This window comes from Danio rerio, chromosome 2, assembly GCF_049306965.1.
Source record: "Danio rerio strain Tuebingen ecotype United States chromosome 2, GRCz12tu, whole genome shotgun sequence".
In the NCBI taxonomy this organism is placed as follows: domain Eukaryota; kingdom Metazoa; phylum Chordata; class Actinopteri; order Cypriniformes; family Danionidae; genus Danio; species Danio rerio.
Window position 1 is genome coordinate 35,434,482 of NC_133177.1, and position 22,538 is coordinate 35,457,019.

At 35.5% G+C, this 22,538-nt stretch overlaps 2 protein-coding genes across 5 annotated transcripts in view; both read right to left on the reverse strand.

The window, feature by feature from the left end:
- Positions 1–11,584, reverse strand: part of slc4a2a (solute carrier family 4 member 2a) — an 83,613-nt gene extending 72,029 nt beyond the window's left edge. The window contains exon 1 of one of the 2 annotated variants that reach the window (XM_073919659.1): positions 11,455–11,584. The gene's annotated coding sequence lies outside the window, so the exon portion shown is untranslated. The remainder of the gene's footprint in view (positions 1–11,454) is intronic. The other variant, XM_073919688.1, reaches the window with a different exon arrangement.
- Positions 11,585–11,930: 346 nt separating this feature from the next.
- ttc19 (tetratricopeptide repeat domain 19) lies at positions 11,931–22,219 on the reverse strand. 3 transcript variants are annotated; one of them, NM_001346244.1, is made up of 10 exons: positions 21,910–22,219; positions 21,636–21,721; positions 19,114–19,224; positions 18,084–18,122; positions 17,932–17,988; positions 16,025–16,086; positions 15,849–15,943; positions 15,614–15,768; positions 13,477–13,639; positions 11,931–12,518 (listed from the first exon to the last, which is right to left on the reverse strand). In NM_001346244.1, exons 1-10 carry the CDS (start codon positions 22,187–22,189, stop codon positions 12,355–12,357), a joined length of 1,212 nt encoding a protein of 403 aa, NP_001333173.1. In that variant the 5' UTR covers positions 22,190–22,219; the 3' UTR covers positions 11,931–12,354. The 3 variants fall into 3 exon arrangements, 2 of the variants coding, with proteins under 2 accessions (NP_001333173.1, XP_073775642.1); XR_012388544.1 differs by having other exon boundaries at positions 11,932–12,518; positions 13,722–15,768; positions 21,910–22,218; XM_073919541.1 differs by having other exon boundaries at positions 11,932–12,518; positions 19,114–19,219; positions 21,910–22,218.
- Positions 22,220–22,538: the final 319 nt, after the last annotated feature.

Below are 22,538 nucleotides of genomic sequence, written 5' to 3' on the forward strand. Positions count from 1 at the left end.
ATTTGTGAGATGCTATTAGTATAATTATATCCAGTATAATAACTAATTTGTTTGAAAGGAAAACAGTTTGTCCATACATTAAGATTTGATTTTAAAATAAAGATCCCATCTGAAACCTGTGCTTGGATGTCATTTTGCTTGGACATGCATGATTTTGACTAACTTTTTTTTTTAACTGTTGATTTAATCCTTTGAATAAAAGAAAATCATAAAGTAATACAGCTGGAAAATGTGATGATGTGGAACCGTTCAGAATTCTGTGAACATTGGACCCCTTCTACTGGATTTTAATGAGAACCAATAGTATGATTGTGTGTTTGTTTGCTCGAACTCACCATAAGACACTGTTAATATTAAAAGCTCTTGCTGTATAAATGTTTACATTCTAGTACTGTAATTCCCTGGGGGAAGAACAGCACACGGTGTGCTAATATTTCATTGTCAGCACAATGTCAAGATTAAAAACAACAAACCCTTGTGTTAAATTATTAATCATTTACAACACAGATTACAGGTTTTCTGAAAAGTCTAAATTCTCTTTGCCTTTAATAGAATGCATTAGGATCTGGCAGGACAAAGTGGAATTACAGTAACACTTTATTTTGATGGTTTATTTGAGTATTAGTAGACTGTCTGCTTAATATCTGTTGATAATGCTCCTACAACAGACATTTAACTGACTATAAGAAACTTTGCAAGTAAGTCAATTTACACTAACCCTAACCCAAACATAGCAGTCTATCTATAATCTAATGAGAATTAGTAGGCACGTAGATGCAATGTAACTTACATTCAACAAACGGACCATTAAAATAAAGTGTGACCAAAATTGCATTTTTAAAAAATGTAAATAAAAAAACAGTATCCAAAAGTTTTCGAAAAAAAATTTGAAAAAAATCCAATTAGGTCCGGATATAGTTAATACTGACATTTTTGACAAATCATTTCTAGCAAGAAGATATATTTAAACATTCACTAAAAATACATGTTGTTATAAATAATTAAATTGTTATGTTACATCAGAAGTTACTCTAAAATCATTCTTGTTTTGTGCCTTGATGACCAAATGCTTCCTCCAAAGTCACTGCTTGATAGAACAGAGAGACAATAAGTCTATTTAGACACATCCATTGGCTTCAACAATGATATTGTTTGTCTCAACCTCATAAGTCTGATTTTGAATAGTTTTCCAAAGCCAGACTAGTATTTAATAATCTACAACACAATAAAGAGCTTTGATGATAACAAAGTGAATATTATAATTACATGAATATCATGAAAGTACAGCATACTATACCCTATTACTAGAAAATCACTAGAAAAGTGTACAAATCTGGACAAAAATCAACATTTGCACACAATCTGACCACCAACTGCCACTTTAAGATGTTATCTTTGTTTTTAATCTCACTGTAAAAGGAACAAAAACACAGGATGTGTGATAAATATTATAGGCAGTGAAGGATACATCTGATAAGTCCCTTTAAGGCAAGTTATTTTATTTGTCCGCAACCTCTGAAATGCCTCTTCTTATTTTATTCAGCTATATGAACAGCCAACCAACAAACTAAATTTTATAGCCAAACTAATTAAGCTTGTGCAAATAATCAAGGGAAAGGAAAGTGTTTATCACTTGTACCCTTCATTCAGAAGGATGCTTTGAAGTGAGTCAGCTGAGCGCTTTGTTGCAAAAAATCCCTTAAACATGGTGGCTAAAACTTTTTCAAGAGTTTTTCACTTTTTAAAAGACAGATTTATCCGGTTTGGAACCCAGCAAACAAACGGAATAACTCCAATACAAATGCTTCATCCAAACATGCATTCTTCCCTAGTTTAGCAAAAAATGAGGCAAAAAAGTGACCGCATGGTCATTGCAGTACATCCAAAATATATTCTACTAAATATATATTCTACTATATTCTACTAAATAAACTTCCATACTGCATAAAGCAGACTGTTTATACATAACATTTACTTCTTTGGGCCATTCTTCAACTACCTTATGTGAAGTTGAGAAGTTGAAGTTTTAAAAAAACTTGTTCAAAATTAATGTAACATATCCTCATATTGTTAAACAATTGGTCTGGTTTAAAGATCTGTAAGAGGACAAACTTAGATATGAACAGAAACATTTTCACATTGTGAACTGAACAAATGTCAATTCCACCACATCTCAATATACAGCTTATTTCAAAATGAAATAAAATATGGCAGTCAAACATTGTCCAAGATCATATTTGTATCTAGTTTAGCCAATCTTTCCACAATATATTTAATAATTATATATTTGTCAATGAAATAAATTAGTTGTATGCTGTATTGTACACCTGTCACACTAAAATTGAATATTAATTTGGTTAAGAGTTTATTAGAAAATAAATAAACTGAATTTGTATATTAAATAGGGCATGAACTTATACATTGTAAATAGACTTTTAATGTGTGATGAGAACTTTTTAAATATATTTTTAAAAATGTGTGTGGTGAAGGAAATGACATTTCAACAGTTTATTGTAAAAAAAGAAAAAGAAAAATTGCTTCACCGAATATCTTTAAATTGATACTAGCCTTTCATGTATACAAAACCCTCTTATTTACCTTAATTTTGTTTGGTTTTGAAAAACATATTTGAAGGCATGCAACAAGTTTGGAAATGACGTATATGTATTTCCTTATCAAGCAATGTTTACTTTGATTTTTCTTCAAGTGTTGTTGATAAAAATTAAATTCCCTCCATCTTCAAGATTGACATTATTCATTTTCAAAGAAACCACCTTAATAATCTTTGACACAAACTTTTTAAAGCGACCTTACAGTGTTGTGGTGGAAATGACACTGATATTGTGCGACAGCTATATTTTGTATAAAAAATAATATTGATAATAGTCTTACATTAATAACTATAAAATGTTTAACTTATTTTACAAGTGCTTAAATAAGATACATTAATAGATGCCAGATAAATAATTTTTTAAAATGTGATTTACAGTGATGAAGTTGAAAACTCGAAGTTGAAAACTGGGTGTGACAAGGTGAAAACAGTGATTTTGACACCTAAAAGTAGGTTAAAGAATATGAAAAAATATAATAGAAAGGTAGTAAAAATATTTAAGTAGATTTTATTGTTAGTTTGACAAAGAAAGAGGAATTTGAACACAATTATATTTTTTTAAATATATGAGCATAGCATATAAAAATGCCCATAGTGGGTATAGAGAATGTCATATAGGCATAGGCAATTAAAAATTTTGTCTAAGAACTGATCTTAAAACCACTTTTTAGTGAATTTTAGTTAGCTAAATGTTAGTTGAAAAACATCATTTTAATTGAATGGCATCAACATTATAGTCATGTCAATGTCTAAATGCATAGAAATATGTTTAAGTAGATTTCATAAATAACACATGGATATAAGAACATCTGGAGTGTTTTTCCCCCTAAGTTCCAAATCTAAGATAAGCAGTAAAGCATTCATAAAAATTAACCCTGGCTTTACATTGTTCATAATATGCACCCAAAGAAGAAAAGCAGTGAATTCAATAAAAGCGCAGCATGAAAATAAATCAGAAAGAAATGACCTGCAGCTTTACCGCACTAACAGAAGCTTTTGCCTGAAGCTATACACGCTAACCTTGTGTGCACAAAAAATTCAATAACCACAAGACATTATTGTTATAAACTTTCATCCAAATAGCTTACATGATTCTGGCCACCTGGCAGCTTGGATTTAAATGTGAGTGTAAAAACAATCAAATGTTTAACAAGCTTCAAATATGCACAAATAAACAAAAATCTCACACACAAAGATGCCTTTAATGTGGAGAGCAAATTTTCTTATATTAGGGAAAAAAACATTTTTAAAGGTTCTGTAAAATTAAAATAATGTTTTTATAATGTTAATAAGAATATTGCTAGTTTTAATTATATCTATAAGCTAGTGTGCTCCAAAACAGTGACAAAATTTATGTTCAGAAGATATAAAACTGATCATCTGAACATCAAAAGCTCGCAGTTTGTCATTTTTCAATTCAATTCAATTCAGCTTTATTTGTATAGCGCTTTTACAATGTAGATTGTGTCAAAGCAGCTTCACATAAATGGTCATAGTAACTGGAACAGTGTGGTTCAGGTTTTAGTGTTTAAGTTCAGTTCAGTTCAGTTTAGCTCAGTTCAGTGTGATTTAATCATTACTGAGAGTTCAAACACTGAAGAGCAAATTCATCGATGCGTAGCTCTACCAATCCTGAACCATGCGAGGCAGTGGCGACAGCGGAGAGGGAAAAAAAACTTCACCTGATGGGAGTGAAGAAAAATATGGATCAACGATTATTTCAGGTCCCCTCATACTTCAGTTTCTCTTCAATTCTTGACAAATCATTTGCTTTTTTTAATGCACTTGAGCTCAACCACTCTCATTGGCAGAGCTGTGATAAAAACTTAGCTTTGGAGCTACTCTGTCCTGTCGTCTCTACGTGTTTCAGTTAAGATTACATCAAACATCAATTTTTTTTATCACATTTTAAAGCACTTTACAGGATCTTTAAGCATATTTTACAGTCAAATATATTCTGACATTGAAAAAAAATGTAATATTTGAAAATAAAACAACTGCGATGCAATGACTGAAATGCAAAGAAAGATAACAGCTTTAAATTTCACAGATTACAGCAGTCAAAAAAAATATCCAACCCAGGATCATTGGGAATATGTGCCCACCGATATACATTTTACAATGTACCAGGGGCTACCTCTTAAATATGTTACTGGGGCACATTTTCCCCATATGTGCCATTTCTTGTAAATCCACCAGAGGCCGCTGTGTACATTTCTGCATATCTTAACGTCTTTCTGACGCGTGTCTGTGAGAGAAGCCAGTAGGCTTGTTATCATGCAAAACATATCAGTTTGATATCGACTATAAACCCATACGATATCAACCCATGTTTTAAATAGCCAACTAGAAGAGAAAACGGCATGTACGTCCATAGTGTGACCATGACGTCACACTGCTTTTTTGGGTGTCTGTTTACTGGTTTCTGGAACCATCCTTCACCCTACTCGAACCCTAGTCTGCTCAGCCCCACATCCCAAGTCTGACACCATTTAAGATAGGGTTGTGTATCGTTTGGGGATATTTTGATACTGGTGCTAAATTGATACTTTTAAAACGGTACCGGTGCCAAAACAGTGCCTGAACCAATACTTTTGAGCCACAAAATTTTTTGACAATTTTTTTTCTATCATTTTAATTGAGCAATATAATTAAAAGTGTACATCAAGTCATATTTCATATATTTGAAATTGCATTAATATTTTTCTTTTGATCATTTGATTGTTAGCATGGATGCAAGATTTGCATTATACAATTACACATTACATTTAGGTAAAGGAAAATTAAAAACAGTTTTTACTCTTGCTGAAATAAAACAAATAACACTTTCTCCAGAAGAAAAAATATTATCAGACATACTGTAAAAGTTTCCTTGCCCTGTTAAAGAGCCCATATTATACATGAAATAGGGTCATATCTTGGTTGTAAGGGTCTCCAACAACAGTTTAATATGCATGCAAGGTCAAAAAACACTTTCATGGTCTTATAATCTGCATTTATTTTTACCTAATTATCCCAGCGACTCCTGTATGAATCGTCCAGTGATTCATTTGTTCCCAAACCCCTCCTTAGCGCGGAGCTAATCTGCGCTGATTGGACCGATGACAGTCTGTCGCGATTGGTCGACTGCCTTCAGTCAGAGAGGGAAATGGCCAATAGCTAATCAGCAATTTAAAAAGTAATCACAGTTCATACACGCTCGATAGAGTAGGCGTGGATTTTAGCTGCCACACTATGGCGAGTGGATAGTGCCACGGTTAACCGAACGAAGGAGACAGTCGTGTACTCGCCATACCACACACACACAAAAACACACACACACCTCCGGATGACAACGCTCCCGCTTCCGCCCGCACCCGCCAGGTTTTAGCCTGAGAACCCGCTCCGTTTTCTGCCCGCCGCGCCCTATCCCGCTAGAGCGGAGAACACAACCAAAAATCACCCAGTATACAGTCCAGACAGCCAAGCTGTCTGTAAACACATACACACAGCACAAAGCTCGTTCGTTCGTTCGTTCGTTCGCTCTCTCTCTCTCTCTCTCGCTCTCTCTCATACGCTCTCTCATACCAAGCAGACTCTCTCTTTCTAATTCACATAGCATTATCCGTGATATTGCTAGACAGCCCGCTCCCGTCCCAAATTAAACCCGTTACCCACCGCTCCCGCGATTTATTCGGAAATTTATTCCCGCGGCTGTCCCCGCGCCAGATTTCTGCGGCGCGGGAATAAACTTCCGAATAAATCGCGGGAGCAGAACTCTAGCACGGAGCTCCATAAACAAACAGCACGCGTCGCGTTTTTAACGTGACTTTGCACGCGATAAGATAATATATCCAGTTAACCTGATACAGTACACGCGGTTACAAGTAACAAATCACAACCAAATACATTTGCAAGCTAGAGTAAACGAGGCAACAACTTTAACCGCACGTACTTACACTTGAGAAATGGAAGAAACCCATCCTGACGTCCATCAGTTACTCTTTACTGATCCTTCCTTTAACAAACTCAGATGAAGTATTCTTTGTAGCATGTAGCTTCCAGAAGTTTCCAACTGCTTGGTTATAATGCTGAGGTTTCATCTTTGGGTAGAGACTCAATATATCCATCTGCAGTGTGACTTCAATCAACCGGCATGTTTGTGTGTGTGTGTGTTTGTGGGTGTGTGTGTGTCTGGGTTTCTGCGTCAGAGGGCGGGGCCTCAGGTTTGAAATCTCCCGGGTTTGCGCGTGCACGTGAATAACTTGGTTTCGTTCGTACGTCATGGCGAAACACCTAATGAATCGTGATCAAGGCGACTCGTTTGAAGCACTATGAGTCGACTCTTTTATAGATGAATCAACAGTTTTAAACACTGTATTCTTACAGATTTAAGCCTTAGCTGGATACTTCACTTCACTTAGAGCTGTGTTACACACTACATGGAGGGGAATTTTCAAAAACCCATAATATGGGCTCTTTAAACATATTTTGGGAAATATTGAAAAAAAAATCAAAGGGGGACTAATAATTCTGACTTCAACTGTATATACCCACAAGAACATATCTCTTGGTTCTAAAAAATGTATGAGTAAACAGGCCTTTGCAATAATAACATTAGTCTCTCGCACTGCTCTGCTGTGATCATCATCAACTCTACTTCAGTCGCAAAAACGTGTTCTTTTGTTTTTCAAAAGCTTCATATGATTACAGTTGAACCACTGAAGTCACACAGCATGTTTTGAGAACGTTTTTGGTTTCTGTTAAGGATTTTAAATGTTCGTGGACCACTTCTGACAATGGAGGATGAGAGCTATATAAGGTCCCAGGGTTGAAAGTGCATGTTGTCCACGTGTCCACAGATTTTTTTCCCCCATGCATAGATCAGACCTCTTTGACACTGCCTTGAAATAGACAGCTTAATTGGTGTTCACCTGTGGTCAATTCAGTTGATTGGACATGATTTGAAAAGGCATACACCTGTCTATATAAAGTCCCAGGGTTGACAGTGCGTGACAAAGCATAAACCAAGCATGAAGACAAAGGAATTGTCTGTAGATCTCCGAGACAGGATTGTCTTGAGGCACAAGGCTGGGGAAGGTTACAGAAAAATTTCTGCTGCTCTGAAATTTCCAGTGAGCACAGTGGCCTCCATCATCCATAAGTGTAAGATGTTTGGAACCACCAGGACTCGTTCTAAAGCTGGCCTAGAGGTGATCATTACCTAGAGGGAGGTGATCATTAACCTGATGGTCACACTGTCTGAGCTCCAGCTTTCTTCTATGGAGAGAGGAGAACCATACAGAAGGACAACCATCTGTGCAGCAATCCACCAACCCGGCCTGTATGGTAGAGTGGCCAGACGAAAGCCACTCCCACTTGGTATTTGCCAAAAGGCATCTAAAGGACTCTCAGACCATAAGAACCTAAATAGTCTGATGAGACTAAAATTGAACTCTTTGGAGTGATTGCCAGGCGTTACGTTTGGAGAAAACCAGACACCGCTCATCACCGGGCTAATACCATCCCTACAGTGAACCAAGGTGGTGGCAGCATCATGCTGTGGGGATGTTTTTCACAAGTAGGAACTGGAAGACCAGTCAGGATAGAGGTAAAGATGAATGCAGCAATGTAAAGAGACATCCTGAATGAAAACTTGCTTCAGAGTGCTCTTAACCTCAGATTGGGGCGATGGTTCATCTTCCAGCAGGACAATGAAACAAAGCACACCTCCAAAATTGCAATGGAGTGGCTTCACAACAACTCAGTGAATGTCCTAGAGTGGCCCAGCCGGAGGCCAGACCTAAATCCAATTGAACATCTGGAGAGATCTGAAAGAGTTCTGATAGAGATCTGATAGAGTTTGAGAGGTACTGCAAAAAGGAATGGGCAAAAATTCCTTAAAGACAGGTGTGCCAAGCTTGTGGCATCATATTCAAAAAGACTTGAGGCTGTAATTGCTGCCAAAGGTGCATCAACAAAGTATTGAGCAAAGGCTATGTGATTTTTCAGGGTTTTTTTTTTATAAATTTGCAAAAAAAAAAAAAAAAAAAAGCTTTTTTCACATTGTCATTATGAGGTATTGTGTTTAGGATTTTGAGAAAATAAATGAATTGAATCCATTTGGGAATAAGGCTGTAATATAAAAAAAATTGGAAAATGTGAAGCGCTATGAATACTTTCCGGATGCACTGTATGCTGTGCTTCTGTGTATGTAAATCCATAAATATGCTTAAAATTGTCTTTTAATGTTCAAATTGGACAAAGGAGCGACCCCAAAATGGAAGATTATATGTTGTTCTGTAATTCTGATCTCCACTGTATAGGTTAACATCTCACAAACTGCAAATACAGATACACGTCATTCGCTTAAGAGGAGATTTAGTGCTCATGCAATAAGAGGAAAGTGATCACAGCAGCACAATGGAAAGCTCATGTAAATCATCATTTTCTTCCACTCAGACTTGACAAACTAGCAATTACTGTTCACATGACTGCTTGCCAATGCGAGGGCAGGGAGCAAAAGCAGTCATTTCAGCTGCAAACCGGAATAAACAAATTAACCAATGCTCGTCGAGAAAAAATTCAAAAGGACGCATGCAGATAAACATGTGTACGCAAAGCGACCATAAAAACAACAACATTTGGACAAATCAAATTTATGAATGTTTTGCATAGACGTCCAGGCTAACACATCTATATGTGGGATTTAAATTCCCATGGCTTTTAAGTCAAAAGGTGAACATTTTGGAGGCCTAAAGGCATTGCACAACACGACTCACAACATTAATTCCGGGCCAGTATAAACTTTTAGTCCCACCTCATGCCCCCAAGACTAAGTTTGAATGAAAACCTGAGCTGTTCTTATCTGATGAGCCACACTCAATGAGATCCTTAATTACTAGTTGAGTCATGTTGATCTCAGTCTTCTACTCCCTCTGGATCCTTTACCACCCAAGCATATGAAAAGACCACACTCAGAGCAGTGTCCCAAAATGCATCCCTTCTCCTTTATTAGGACGGCACTCGCTGTTCCCACTATTAATAATTACGGGATTAAAATATCATGTGTGAATTGTAATGCATCGGGAACACGATGACACAGCAGCACTTCTGAATTCCTCTCGGGACTGAGCTGCTGATCTGAGGCTTTTAGGTCTTTTTACTAGGTAGAATGAGAGAATATTTAACTCTCTTATTGAGAAAAATAGCATCTTCTTCAGAGAATAAGAACAATTTGACTAATGGTTTAAAGAGTGAAAAGGATCCAAGGCCGGTTATTGAGTAACCAGGTTAATCGAATTTTCCTTTAAATTGACGCACTAAAAATAACAGAGAAGCTTCTAGGCTCCATTGCTTCAGTCGCACATTTTGAACAAAACAGGATTTGATTACAACATTAAAATACGTTCGGTTCAGTTAATCAGTTGCATGTAAATGTAAATCAAGAGATAAAAATTTAGGCAAGCAAAATTGACCTTAGTGTAAATATACATTTTTTTAAAACTTGAAAATCTGAAATTATTTTGCTTGATTATAAAAACAAACACACAAACTATACTGTAATTCGCATAAATAATTAAAAAACTGAGATTGTAATGAAGTTGGTTAATTATTGATCATTTATAATCTGCCATCAACAAAAGATTTTAAAAAGATGTTTCACAGGAGTTTTAAACAAAAGCTTATAATTTGTAGTTAAAGCGAAATTAATCATATTAAAGGGATATTTCATCCGTAAATTTAAATTTAATTCCTTTTCTTCTTTCACAAAAGATATTTTAAAGAAAGCTGAAAACATGCAACCATAGTAGGAAAACAGATAATATGGAAGGCAATGGTTACAGGTTTCCAACATTTTTCAAACTATCTTACTGACAGAATTCAATTTTTTGGTGAACCTTTTTCCTTTAAGTGTTGCATTTATAATCAGCAGACACTGGCACAGGCCTGATAGCAATAACAAGGTGTATTTGGTGTTTAGTGGTGATAGTTTATTTGGTTTATAAATGTAAATTTAGTTCATTTGATTTATAAATGTACTATTATTTTTTACTTAAAGATGGGGTAAGTCTTTCAGGCTATTTTGTGATTTAAAATGCTGTTAAATGTTAAGACATTACTTTTTTCAAATAAAACCTAAATAAGCTTATATTCCAAAAGCTGTAATTTATTATAATGGAACAGTTTAAAGGTTACAAAAGCATGTATCCTCAAGTCTCAATTTAAAAATGCGCGATGGTTTATGGCTGGATGTCGACTGAAAAAAAACTGCATATGCTGGTGTGTTGATACTGGTATGCTGGGTTCAGTGATTGAGATAAAGTTGGTTTTATATTCACACATTCGTTCAGTGACAACCTATGACATTCTCCCTATATTGTTTACCATAGTACTTTGAATATTTGGTCTTGGATGGCATGTAAATATGACTTTAATACAACATTAGCACTATTTATTTGACTGTAAGTTGTATTTTTATAGGCATTAGCTGCTAATAAGATTTTTCCATTTATAATTGGCAAATATGACTAAGAAGAAAGTCTGAGTGTGAATATAAAACCAACTTTACCTCAATGGGTCAGTGCTGGTCCTAACCAGCATTAAAAGAAGCAAGACCAGCATCAAAACCAGTGTTAGTTTAGCCTATAGCTATGCACGGAAGCTTATTATTACAACAAAGATACTTAATTTAAGTAAAATTTGAGGAAGACTGGCCAAATAACATTTCTGGAACGAAGTTGAACTAGACGTTTAAGTTAGGGATTTTTCATTAATGTTACCTACTTTGCGTTTCAAAATGCTCAGTCTAATAGGGTATTAAGTTCAGGAAGAGAAATAAATACAAACTGAGCTAAACTTACCTTCAGTTTAAACATCTTAATGTTCAGCTTCTGATTGTCACAGTTTGGATTTACCCATATTGTTGGTTATGGCCTCAAAACTTTAGTTTCTCGGATGAGCTTACGAAAACGTAAACACTTGACTGACCTCTACTGGGCAAGAAAATCACGTTTAACCGAATCAAAGGGTTAGTTCACCTAAAACTGAAAACTGTCATCATTTCTCACTATGTGCTTGTTCCAAACCGGTTTGACTTTCTTTCTGAACACAAAGGTAAATATTATGGAAGGAAACCAGAAATCTATAACCACTGAATTATTTGTTTTTCCGACAATAGATGTCAGTGTTACTAGTTTTGATTTTATTTCAATATTTCTTTCTTTGTGTTCAACAGATTGAATAAACTGTTAAATGTTTGTAACCTATTGAGGATGAGAAATTTGGGGTAAATTATCTCCTTAGTTGAGGATGTACAAACCAATATTAAAAAACCAAACAAGCGTGTGCACAGGTTTATCAAATCACTTCACACATCAAACACATTAACACGAGTTGGCTTCAAATAGGAGCATTACATATTCCATTGCACATTATATAAACAGACCAATAATGATCTTCATTATCTTCCTTGTTTTTACTTTACAAAGGAATAATTTATTACAGTCCACCAGCACAAAACAGGAGGTAATCTAATGGAAGGTAAGGTAAAAAGGCCATTAAACAACTTGTCGTGTACTGATGGCAAACAGTAAATGGCAGTGGCATCAAATACTGATTATTATTAATTTGATTCATGGCTGGAGGTTTATGGTCCTGCTAAAGATGATATTTTCTGCACAAAACTGTAAAGTTTGTCCTAATGCTGTGCTCTACTGAAAATATAATAGTCCAAGGAGTGTGTGTGTGCAGACAGCATTTTGTCATTCCTTGAGCTCATCTTCCACTTTGCTGTTATCTTTTGCGTTTCTCCTGTTGTCCAGCTCTTTTAGTCCCTCCTGAAGCTGCTCAATGGCCTCTGCATCGCCTGCTGTGTGTGCCAGAGCCAGAGCCTCCTGATACAGTTTAGCAGATTCTTCAAACTCACCTGAATTACAAAACAGCGACAACAGTGACAGCTGGACATTTACCCGGGCATGATTTCAAGAATGTTACTTATTTATTTTAGTTATGTAATATTTTTCATAAAATCCATAGAAAAAAAACTTTTATATTATTTTAAATGAATCTATTCATCTATACATACTGTATAATGCAGAATATATCTTGAGTTTAAATAATCTAAAACAAGCTGTGATTTATTTTCCAAAACTCAAATCATACAATTTATGTCATGCACTAAATATACAAAGTTCAATGAATAAGAAAGACGCGAGTTTTTGCTGAGTGCATGTCCACAGACACATCTAGTTTCAGTTTTAATATTAATAATGGGAGGGCCAGATTTATTATAAGTTATTCCTGAATGACTATAATTTGCTGTTATACATTTTATGTTTGTTTAGTAGTTATTTTTTCAGTGTTTCTTCTGTTCTAAATAATACATTTTGGTTCACTTTAATTTAAAGAATTTTTTGTGGTGTGAAGCGGTCAAAAACATTAAACAGCAGAACCTTTTCTCCTTTTTTTGGCATTTTCCTGAAAATATAGTGTAATAGTACACTACAGTAGAACACTATGAAGTCATTTCTACCTTTTAAACTCAACAAAGTATTTTAATAAAATCTCAGATTTTATACTCTTAATTTTATATATATATATATATATATATATATATATATATATATATATATATATATATATATATAATTCATGTATTTAGTCTAACAGCGCACAAGAGACAGCTATGGACCACAATAATTCTCTATATTTACTAGATTTATTAGGTATTTTTTGGCAAAACGTAAATATTTGTTTTATTCTATCTATATTCTAAGTTGTGATAATCTTTATTCAACATTTGAATAAATACTTTCATTAATATAAACATAATTGACACGAAATAGGTTTGTTCATTTTATTTGTAACAAGTTCTTCAAAAGTACCGTTATGCATCAGGATTCCTGCCATATTTCCAAGCAGCACGTGTTGTTCAGGGTGACCCGCTGCCTGTCCGAGCTCCACGGCCTTCTTCACATAAACTAGAGCCTCATCATGCTTCCCCTGCAGGTCCAACACGGTGGCCAGGTCACTCATCAGGACCAGCGTCTGAAGCACAGCACACAATACAAAGGCTCAGTCATGAGACAAACTTCTGCGCACCAAAAAACTAATTTCTAACCCTGCTTACAATGTATGAGCAGCTTGCATATTTTCCACAAGATGTCAGCACTGAGCCTGTCTGTTGTTTATTTCAGTGGTCCTCAATATTTTTGTCACTGTGGGCTGGTCAACGCTTGACAATTTCTTTGCTAGGCCACCATCAACAAATAACATTTCTGTCACTCTGATACAAGTTGCATTTTGGAAAAAAGTTACAAAGCACTGCAGTGTGACTTGCGGTGTGTTTGAGGGATTCATTTAACTGGGTGCGTCTGGTCTGGAAGACACGGTGCGTCACACCAATAGTGCGGAGAAGCCGCGCACCTCCATTGGAAATAAACTTGTGTGAACTCTAGAAAAGACGCAATATGCGAACGGCCACTAAAAGGCCACCATCATTTGTGAACTCCCGCAGTAGATCTTCTTGCACAGCCATGGTGGATTCACCTGATTTGCAGACAACAGGGTTACGGATCCATTCCTTGGCAGTTCGCTGGGCCTTTTCCCCTTCTCAAAGAAATTTTTCAAAGATGTCTGTTTCTTACACATTTTGCTGCTGGTGCTTAATTTTGGGCGCTCAAGTGACCGAGATGTGAAGCGAGAGAATACGGTCATTTTTCAAAAATACATATCATTCAGACTCAGAAAAAAATTATGATTTCTTGTGCGGCCCAGTACCATTTGAATCACGGACCGGTACTGGTCCACAGCCCGGTGGTGGAGGACCACAAATGGAAAAAAACAAACAAACAAAAAAAAACAGCATGACTGCTTTATTGTAAGTTTTGTGAAAAGTTATTGCAAGATAGATTGTTCTGTCAGAAAACCAATTTTGAATATTGATATTTATTCGGACACTCTGCCATTTCACAGTTTATTTGTACTCTCAACCAATTGAAGTCTAATGGTTAGGGAGTTGTACTTGTAATTGAAAGGTTGCAGGTTCGATTTCCGCTGTCAAAAGGAATTGAAGATGGGGGAACGAATGAACCGCACTTTCTCCTTTTTCAATACCCAGCTGAGGTGCCCCTGAGCAAGGCACCTAACCCCTAATAGCTCCCTAAATGTATGCTAACTATGTGTGTGTGCTCTCACTTCTCACTCATGAGTGCACTTGGATGTTTTTTCTTTGCCAAAGAAAGCAAATATGGCCGTATTTCTGAAAAAGCATTGCTGAAATTATGAAGCTACTTTGCTCTTTACAGTTATGTATCAAGTTCTGTAACTGTTATTTAGCGTTACAAATTTGTAGTTGGGGCAGGTGGATTTATTATATGTTTTACTGTGAATTTGTTAAGTAAATTAGTTGTAAATTAGCTGTTCTGTTTTTATATTTGCATATAATTGAAACTGTTCATGTATTATTCAATTTAAAGATTTATGTTTCAGAAGAAACGCACCAAGCTAATGGTCGTTGTTGGGTAGTGTTGGGCCATCTGTGAGTGTCTTGTCTGGCTAGTTTATAGTTTGGTGTGTTTCATACATGTTCAGCTACAAATCAGAGGCTGTGTCCGAAATAACATACTTCCATACTATGTAGTAGGCTAAAAACAGTATGCGAGCCAAGTAGTATGTCAGAATTTATAGAATTCGAAAATCAGTATACAAGAAGTGTCTGGATGACCTACTACTTTCGATGAGATTCTGAAGTATACATCCGATGGATGCTATGCTATCCCATGATGTACCGTGTTCATTCTTGTTTCAGTCGGCTGTTGTATGTTCTAGGTGTTTACATACAGCTATTTTTAGTCCAGAACGGACCAAATACAGCTGATATGAGATGACCACACAGACAGTTTTCATTGCCACTGGTTCTTTGACGTTGATTTGACGTGTCCCAGGCTTTAATATCTTCCAGCATTGTTTTGTAGGTCTGTTCCAATACGTTTATACTTGCAAGCAAAAGAGAAAAATAACCTGCGGATGGGACTCTCCCTGCTCCTCCTGGCAGATCTGCAGAGCGTGTCTGTAATCCCGGCAGGCCCCTATGAAACGATGATTTGCTGCCAAATAACGTGCCCTTGCATCTAAACTGAGACCAAGCAGCAACCTGGTGTCTTTGCGCTCTTCGTCTAATAGAAACACAAACATTTAGTTAATTACTTTTGATGAATAAACCCAAATGAGCCAAAGTTTGAGGCTTTGGTGATACCTGAGAGGCTTTCTGGAGGAAGATCCTTCTGTTTATCCATCTTGGCCTCTAAAGAATCGGTGCAGAACTGAAAGCCATGCTCTGCTAACTCATTCCTGGAAATGAAACGAGTTACTGAACAGCACAGAGGTCAACGGGTCAGCTGACTCAGAGTTTCACCAAGGCTCGGCACTCACTTGTTTTGCGTGGCGTATATGCTGGCCAGCTTCAGCGACATCTCAATCAATGCATTGTCATCCTGATGAGATAAAACAGGTAAAAATAGTTTCAAATAGATGGTGACTGACTGCATTTCTCATTGCCTTTGTTAGCTTGCAGCTAGAAGGGCATCCGCTGCATAAAACATATGCTGGATAAGTTGGTGGATCATTCTGCTGTGGCGACCCCGGATTAATAAAGGGACTAAGCTGAAAAGAAAATGAATGAATGAACGAGTAAAAGGCCTTACATACTACAAATATACTGCTTGCTTAGAGATGCTGTTTTCAAAGTAGCCCACTATACCTTTCTTCACTACTTCCTATATTAATATTATGATTATTATTTTATTTATTGTTTTACAAAATAACAATCAGCACAATTAACAAGGGGAATACCCAGCATTAAATAGCATCAGAGTAAACACGTGTAAAAAACATATACATCAAATTCAGTAAAACAGAAATCAAAATATGAAATTAACATGCGAGTTGTCAGTGTGATAACAATTATTATACAAGCATTAGGCACAGGTCAAAATGTTCATAAAGGGTCCAAATAATTATTTCAGGTTTCTAAACAAATGTGCGTGTTATGTTTTTTAAACTATATGTTACATATTCCAAACGCCATTTATATTATTTTTAAATAATTCAACTGTTGGAGGGTGTTCATTTTCCCAGTTTAACAGAAAAATTTTCTAGATACATAAGAAATCAGACCTACTAAATAAAGATCCTAAAAAAGGATCTGATCATTCACTTCATTCATCTCACTTCATTCAAGTCAACCCTAAATTATATATATATTAAATATAAATTATAAATATATATATAGTATATATATATATATATAGTCCCTTTTTAAATCTGGGGTCACCACAGCAGAATGAGCCACCAACTTATCCAGCATATGTTTACATACACATACACTCATTTACACATAAACACTACGGACAATTTAGCCTTCCCAATTTACCTATACCACGTCTTTGGACTGTGGGGAAAAACCGGTGGAATCCCACACGAACACAGTGAGAACATGCAAATTCCACACAGAAATGCCAACTAACCCAGCCAAGGCTCAAACCTACGACCTTCTTGCTGTGAGGCGATCGTGCTACCCACTGGACCACCGTGACACCCAACTCATGTACAGTATCCCTAAACTCATTTAGCTTTTCAGTTACAAAAAATATGCATAAAAGTGTCCTTATGTTTCTTACATCTGTTGCATAAAGCCGATGCACTAGGATATATCCTACTGAGTTAACTTAGTGGCAGGTGCCATCTATACAATCTTCATAGTGTTAGGTTGTAGGCATAGGTCATAAATGTAGTTTTAAACTTATTGTAGGATTGAATGAGCACAATTGATACCGTCTCTTTAAATAGAGCTGTATTAAGTTTATTAAAAGTTACAGCAAGTCAAAATTGCATTGTTGAGGAAGGAAAAATAGTTGTATTATTATGCAGATGAAAGAGCATTCGCTGAATAAAACAAACGCCAAAGTCTATTCCGCTATTATTATTTTCATTATTACTATGCAGATGGAAGGGCATCAGAGTACCAGAGTAACTAATGGTGCGACCCCTGATAAATCAGGGACTAAGCTGAACAGTAGTGAGTTATGATTATTAATATTATTATTAAATAGAATTTCATCATTTCACTTTTCACAATTTTACTAGTAAATAAAGTCTACACATAAACTTTAATGTTAGCTTGAGAAAGCCTGAAAGTTAAAAATTGTTACATCAAAGTTTAAAAAGCTTGATTTAGCCTGTAGCTAGCATTACTTAGCATGGTGTTAGCATTTTTAGCATGTTGCTTCTAGTATGTTTCTAGTACAATGTTTTAACGGATATACAGTACAAATGTTTACCTGTGGTGTTCCTCCTGACAACATGAAACTCATCGCTGCTTTGAACAGCTTCTCAGCCTGTACAAAAAGTATCACAAGCTGGTGTTTACTACACATTTTTGCAGTAATCTGGAGATCTGAGTCAGTGGAGCAGGGCAAAGGGAAGATCTTACATTGTCCAGCTGACCTCGAACAAAGGCAAGATTTGCCATCTGCGAAGAAACCAGAACATATCATTTTACTGTATGTAATATTCTATATAAATGGTTGTTGTGTGGAATATTGTATGTGAAAGAATCATAACTGTTTTAATGATGTGCTATTTGACATTATTACTTTTCTTTTAAAAATAAAACAAATCATACCCACAAAATGCAAGCACTATGCAAGGTTACTTTTTTTCCTTCAAAAATCAGCATGGTTACAATAGTGGAATTGACTTTATACAACAGTCTAACATAATAATTTAGTATAATTTAGATGCTTAATATTAACTCATTAATACAATTAAGATAAGATTAGCCCATATTGGCTGTTTTTGCTCTATTGTGCATCTCATTGAGCAACCTGATTGTGTTTAGTTTATGAATGAAGCAACCATTAAAATTATTTATCACCCACTTGCTGCCTCCTACTGGTTATTTTTTTTTTTAATGTTTTAATACATTTAATATATTATTATTAGTGTAAATAAACACATCTCAATGCCACTTCATATGCAACTTCTACAAAGATAATTTTAGTTGAAACATATTAATAATATTAATATTGTTTACTATTTTATTATTGTAAACATATTTGACTGATTAAATGTACAAATTTGACTCAAAAGATGACTTTTTTACACTTTTAAAACTGTTTTATAAAAAGGCAAACATGTCCATAAAAATGTAAAAATCTATTTAAACTTGATTGAAATTTTTTTTATATAATTTCTATCCTTCCTGTGAACCGACAATAAAGAAAATGACAAATATCAGAAACTTCAGAAGCCAACTATAGTCCTTAAGATACCAGAACAATAATATGCTTAGCAAAATATAGTCTAATTATTATTATCACAAATATTCTAGAAAATACTTAGATATTTTTAGTCAACAGCACACCCCTGTACATGATCATAATATTTTTTAGACATGATAATGGGCTAAGCTAGGTAAAAAAAAACAAGGCAAGGTTTAAAAAATAAATGCAAAATCTTACCAGGCTGTATGTGTATATAATGGCATCGTTATTGTGCATCTGATGTGCCAGTCGGACAGCTCGGTGTAAGAAACCATCAGCTGCATCCAGCTCCCCAATCATCATGCTGTACTGTGAAGCACACAGAGTAACATTCAGTCTTCAAAAACAACCTTTTAATGCAAGATGCCCAGTAGTTTCTCTGTAACAGCTTACAAAGTGAGAAACTAATTGAAGCCAAGTATGGCTGCACGATATTGCAATATTCTTTTCTGCGATAATTTTTGTGATATGAATACAGTTTCACAAGATGGTCTGATAGCCCTGATTGTCAGTTGTATTCAGGTACAGATATTGAATAATCCCAATTATTGTCTTGTTTCTAGTCGAAATATCTTATTAGTCTTAGATCAAGTAGAAATATTGTTTTGTTTTTACCTTCAGAAGAAATAAATCCAAATTAAAAGTTTTCCCTTTAAACAAGCTAAAATGTCTGCTAAAAGGGTAAATAAAATAATCTTGTTGCCACTTTTAAATGTAGATTTTTAGACTAGAAGCCAGACAAAAATTCTAATTAAGTATCTTTTTCCCTGCATAAATAATTAAATACAATTCATCTTTGTAAATCATATATGTTTTGTCCCCGAATGTTTTAAACTGTTTTGAAATGCTCAGTCACAAGCCTTAAAAACACATGCAAATGATGAAACTTTCACAATATATGGCTAAAGTTAGCATTGACCACATGTGTTCTGTAGCTCCTGGTCAACCATAATTCAGACTGGCATTGCAGACCTTGCAATGTGACTATTGCAGATGTGCACATTGCAATATCAATGCTGAAACAATATATTGTACAGCCCTAACAGCAAGTGCTTTAAAATATGAAAAGTCTAACATTGTGAGGGGTTTAATCTATTAGATGCAACAGATCCACAAAACTATGATACTAGTGAGAACTTCATAGAACTTGAAAGGCATCAATATAGTTTCCTGCACTAAGACAGTGAAAATTTAAGCTTGTAAAGAGAACTAAAATATATTAAGTGGCATTATTACTTTTGTGTGTGTGTGTGTGTGTGTGTGTGTGTTTTGAAAAAGTACAGAATTACTTATATTTTATACTTTTTAATATGAATTTCATTATCGAAATAACATATAATATGAACAGAACTGTTGTATCATTGCGAAGAGATGATGCCAACTATTGAGGACTTTAAGGACAACACATCTACTTAATACACAAATAAACTTCATTGAACATGCACAAATAGACAAATAGACATCACCTATTTACTATGTAACTGCAGGTTAATTACACTACCTGACAAAAGTCTTGTCGTCAATCCCAGTTGTAAGAGCAACAAATAATTACTTGACTTTTAGTTGATCATTTGAAAAAGTGGCAGAAGGTAGATTTTTTTGAGGAATCATCTATTGAACTGCATCCCAATCATCACAATACTGCAGAGGACCTACTGAAACTGGCATGGACTGAAGATTCTCTTAGAAATCAGTCAAGTTTGGTAAAGGAAAAATTATGGTTTGGGGTTACATTCAGTATGGGGGCATACAAGAGAGATCTGTAGAGTGAATGGCAACATCAACAGCCTGAGTTATCAAGACATTTGTGCTGCCCATTACAGTACAAAATTCTTCAGCAGGATAGCGCTCCTTCTCATACTTCAGCCTCCACATCACAGTTCTTGAAAGCAAAGGTCAAGGTGCTTAAGGATTGGCCAGCCCAGTCACCTGACATGAACATTATTGAGCATGTCTGGTGTAAGATGATGGACGAGGCATTGAAGATGAATCCAAATAATCTTGATGAACTCTGGGAGTCCTGCATGAACCCTTTCTTTGCCATTCCAGATGACTTTATTAATAAGTGATTTGAGTCAATGCAAAGATGTTTGGATGCAGTCCTCTAAACCCATGGGTGTCATACACAAAAATAATTCTTTTTCTACTGCACCATGACTTTATATTCTTTACTGTACATTATTTCTGTTACGTGACAACACTTTTGTCTAAGCAAAACCAGACCTTACTGTCTTAATTAAATAATTAAAAATCGAGGCATGATCATATTTCATTGTGGTAAAATAAGCTTAATCTAAAGGCCTTTGCCTGTCATATGAGACACTTCTGATATAAAATGATCAACTAGAAGTCAAGCGATTATTTGTTGCTCCTAAAACTTGGATAGGCGACAAGACTTTAGTCAGGTATATAACTTTAACTGTTTAATTACTAATTATTTAGTTATTAGTAATAGTTACAAAACTATTAGTAAAAATATAAAGTTATGGCAATTAATAACCTTAATTTTCCTGACTTTGACTGTAATGTAATAATAAGCACCTTTAGTAAAGCTCCTTTGAAACAATAAATTTGTGAAAACCGCTATACAAATAAACTTGAATTTAATTGAATTTGTGTAGATTGAATTATCTTAGACTACGCTAGCAAAGCATACAAATTTAGCTTAAACTCTCTTAATGTGCTGAGAGTTCTCAGGAAAGCATCCCAGCATAATTTACCTTGGCTTTCTTCAAGAGCAGAATAAGTTCATCCTCAAGTTTTTGCTCCTCGGTTTTCTCATCTGAGCCTCCAAAAAGCGAAAAGGCTGATGTGAAAGCAAATCTGAGCGTCAGATCATTTGATATGAACACACAGAGAAGTCAATCTGACTTGACGTGCTTTAAACATTACATACATATAATGTTACGACAGCACCACGCACGTTACGTCATGTGTCAAAGGATGTAACCAACTGTTTCTTCTGATACACAAACAACCTGAATCTGAACTCACCGACGGCACCCCAGGCAAGAGTCCACCTGCTGAAGTCTGTAGTGTCCGAGTGGCTCTTCTGACTAGGCATTTGCAGACTGGCACAGCGATGCCATGACCTTCTGTGCCAGCGCTTCACACAGCGGCTCGACCGCGCCAGCACGCCGGTCGGTTCATGCAGCGACTTGATTCCCGCAAGAGAAAAACTACAACCCGGTGCATTTCTCGGACATTCGTTACCACAAAGCTTCAAACGAAAGACCTGTGCAGCTAGTTGTCGACAGTAAGAGCGCAGCGCCATATTTCTGTGATTATGCAATGACGCAAGCCAAGCGTTGGAGGTGAGGTGGTCACGTGACTAGCTCGGGCTCTATGATTTGCTTTCATTCATTGTATTTAATTCTGTGTATTTAACTTAAATTTGTAGTTACGTTGTATTTTAATCAGTTTTCCATTTAATATATTATCATTATTATTATTTTATTACTTTATTAAAATGATGTCTGCTCCTATATATATATATATATATATATATATATATATATATATATATATATATATATATGTGTGTGTGTGTGTGTGTGTGTGTGTGTGTGTGTGTGTGTGTGTGTGTGTGTGTGTGTGTGTGTGTGTGTGTGTGTGTGTGTGTG

Excerpts from the sequence above, each read along its gene's own strand:
- ttc19 (NM_001346244.1), bottom strand. The coding sequence starts at position 22,189 with ATGGCGCTGCGCTCTTACTGTCGACAACTAGCTGCACAGGTCTTTCGT. Across the intron at positions 19,225-21,635 it reads TGCTCTTGAAGAAAGCCAAG|TACAGCATGATGATTGGGGA; the intron begins GTAAATTATGCT and ends TGTGCTTCACAG. Across the intron at positions 17,989-18,083 it reads TTCGAGGTCAGCTGGACAAT|GCTGAGAAGCTGTTCAAAGC; the intron begins GTAAGATCTTCC and ends CTTTTTGTACAG.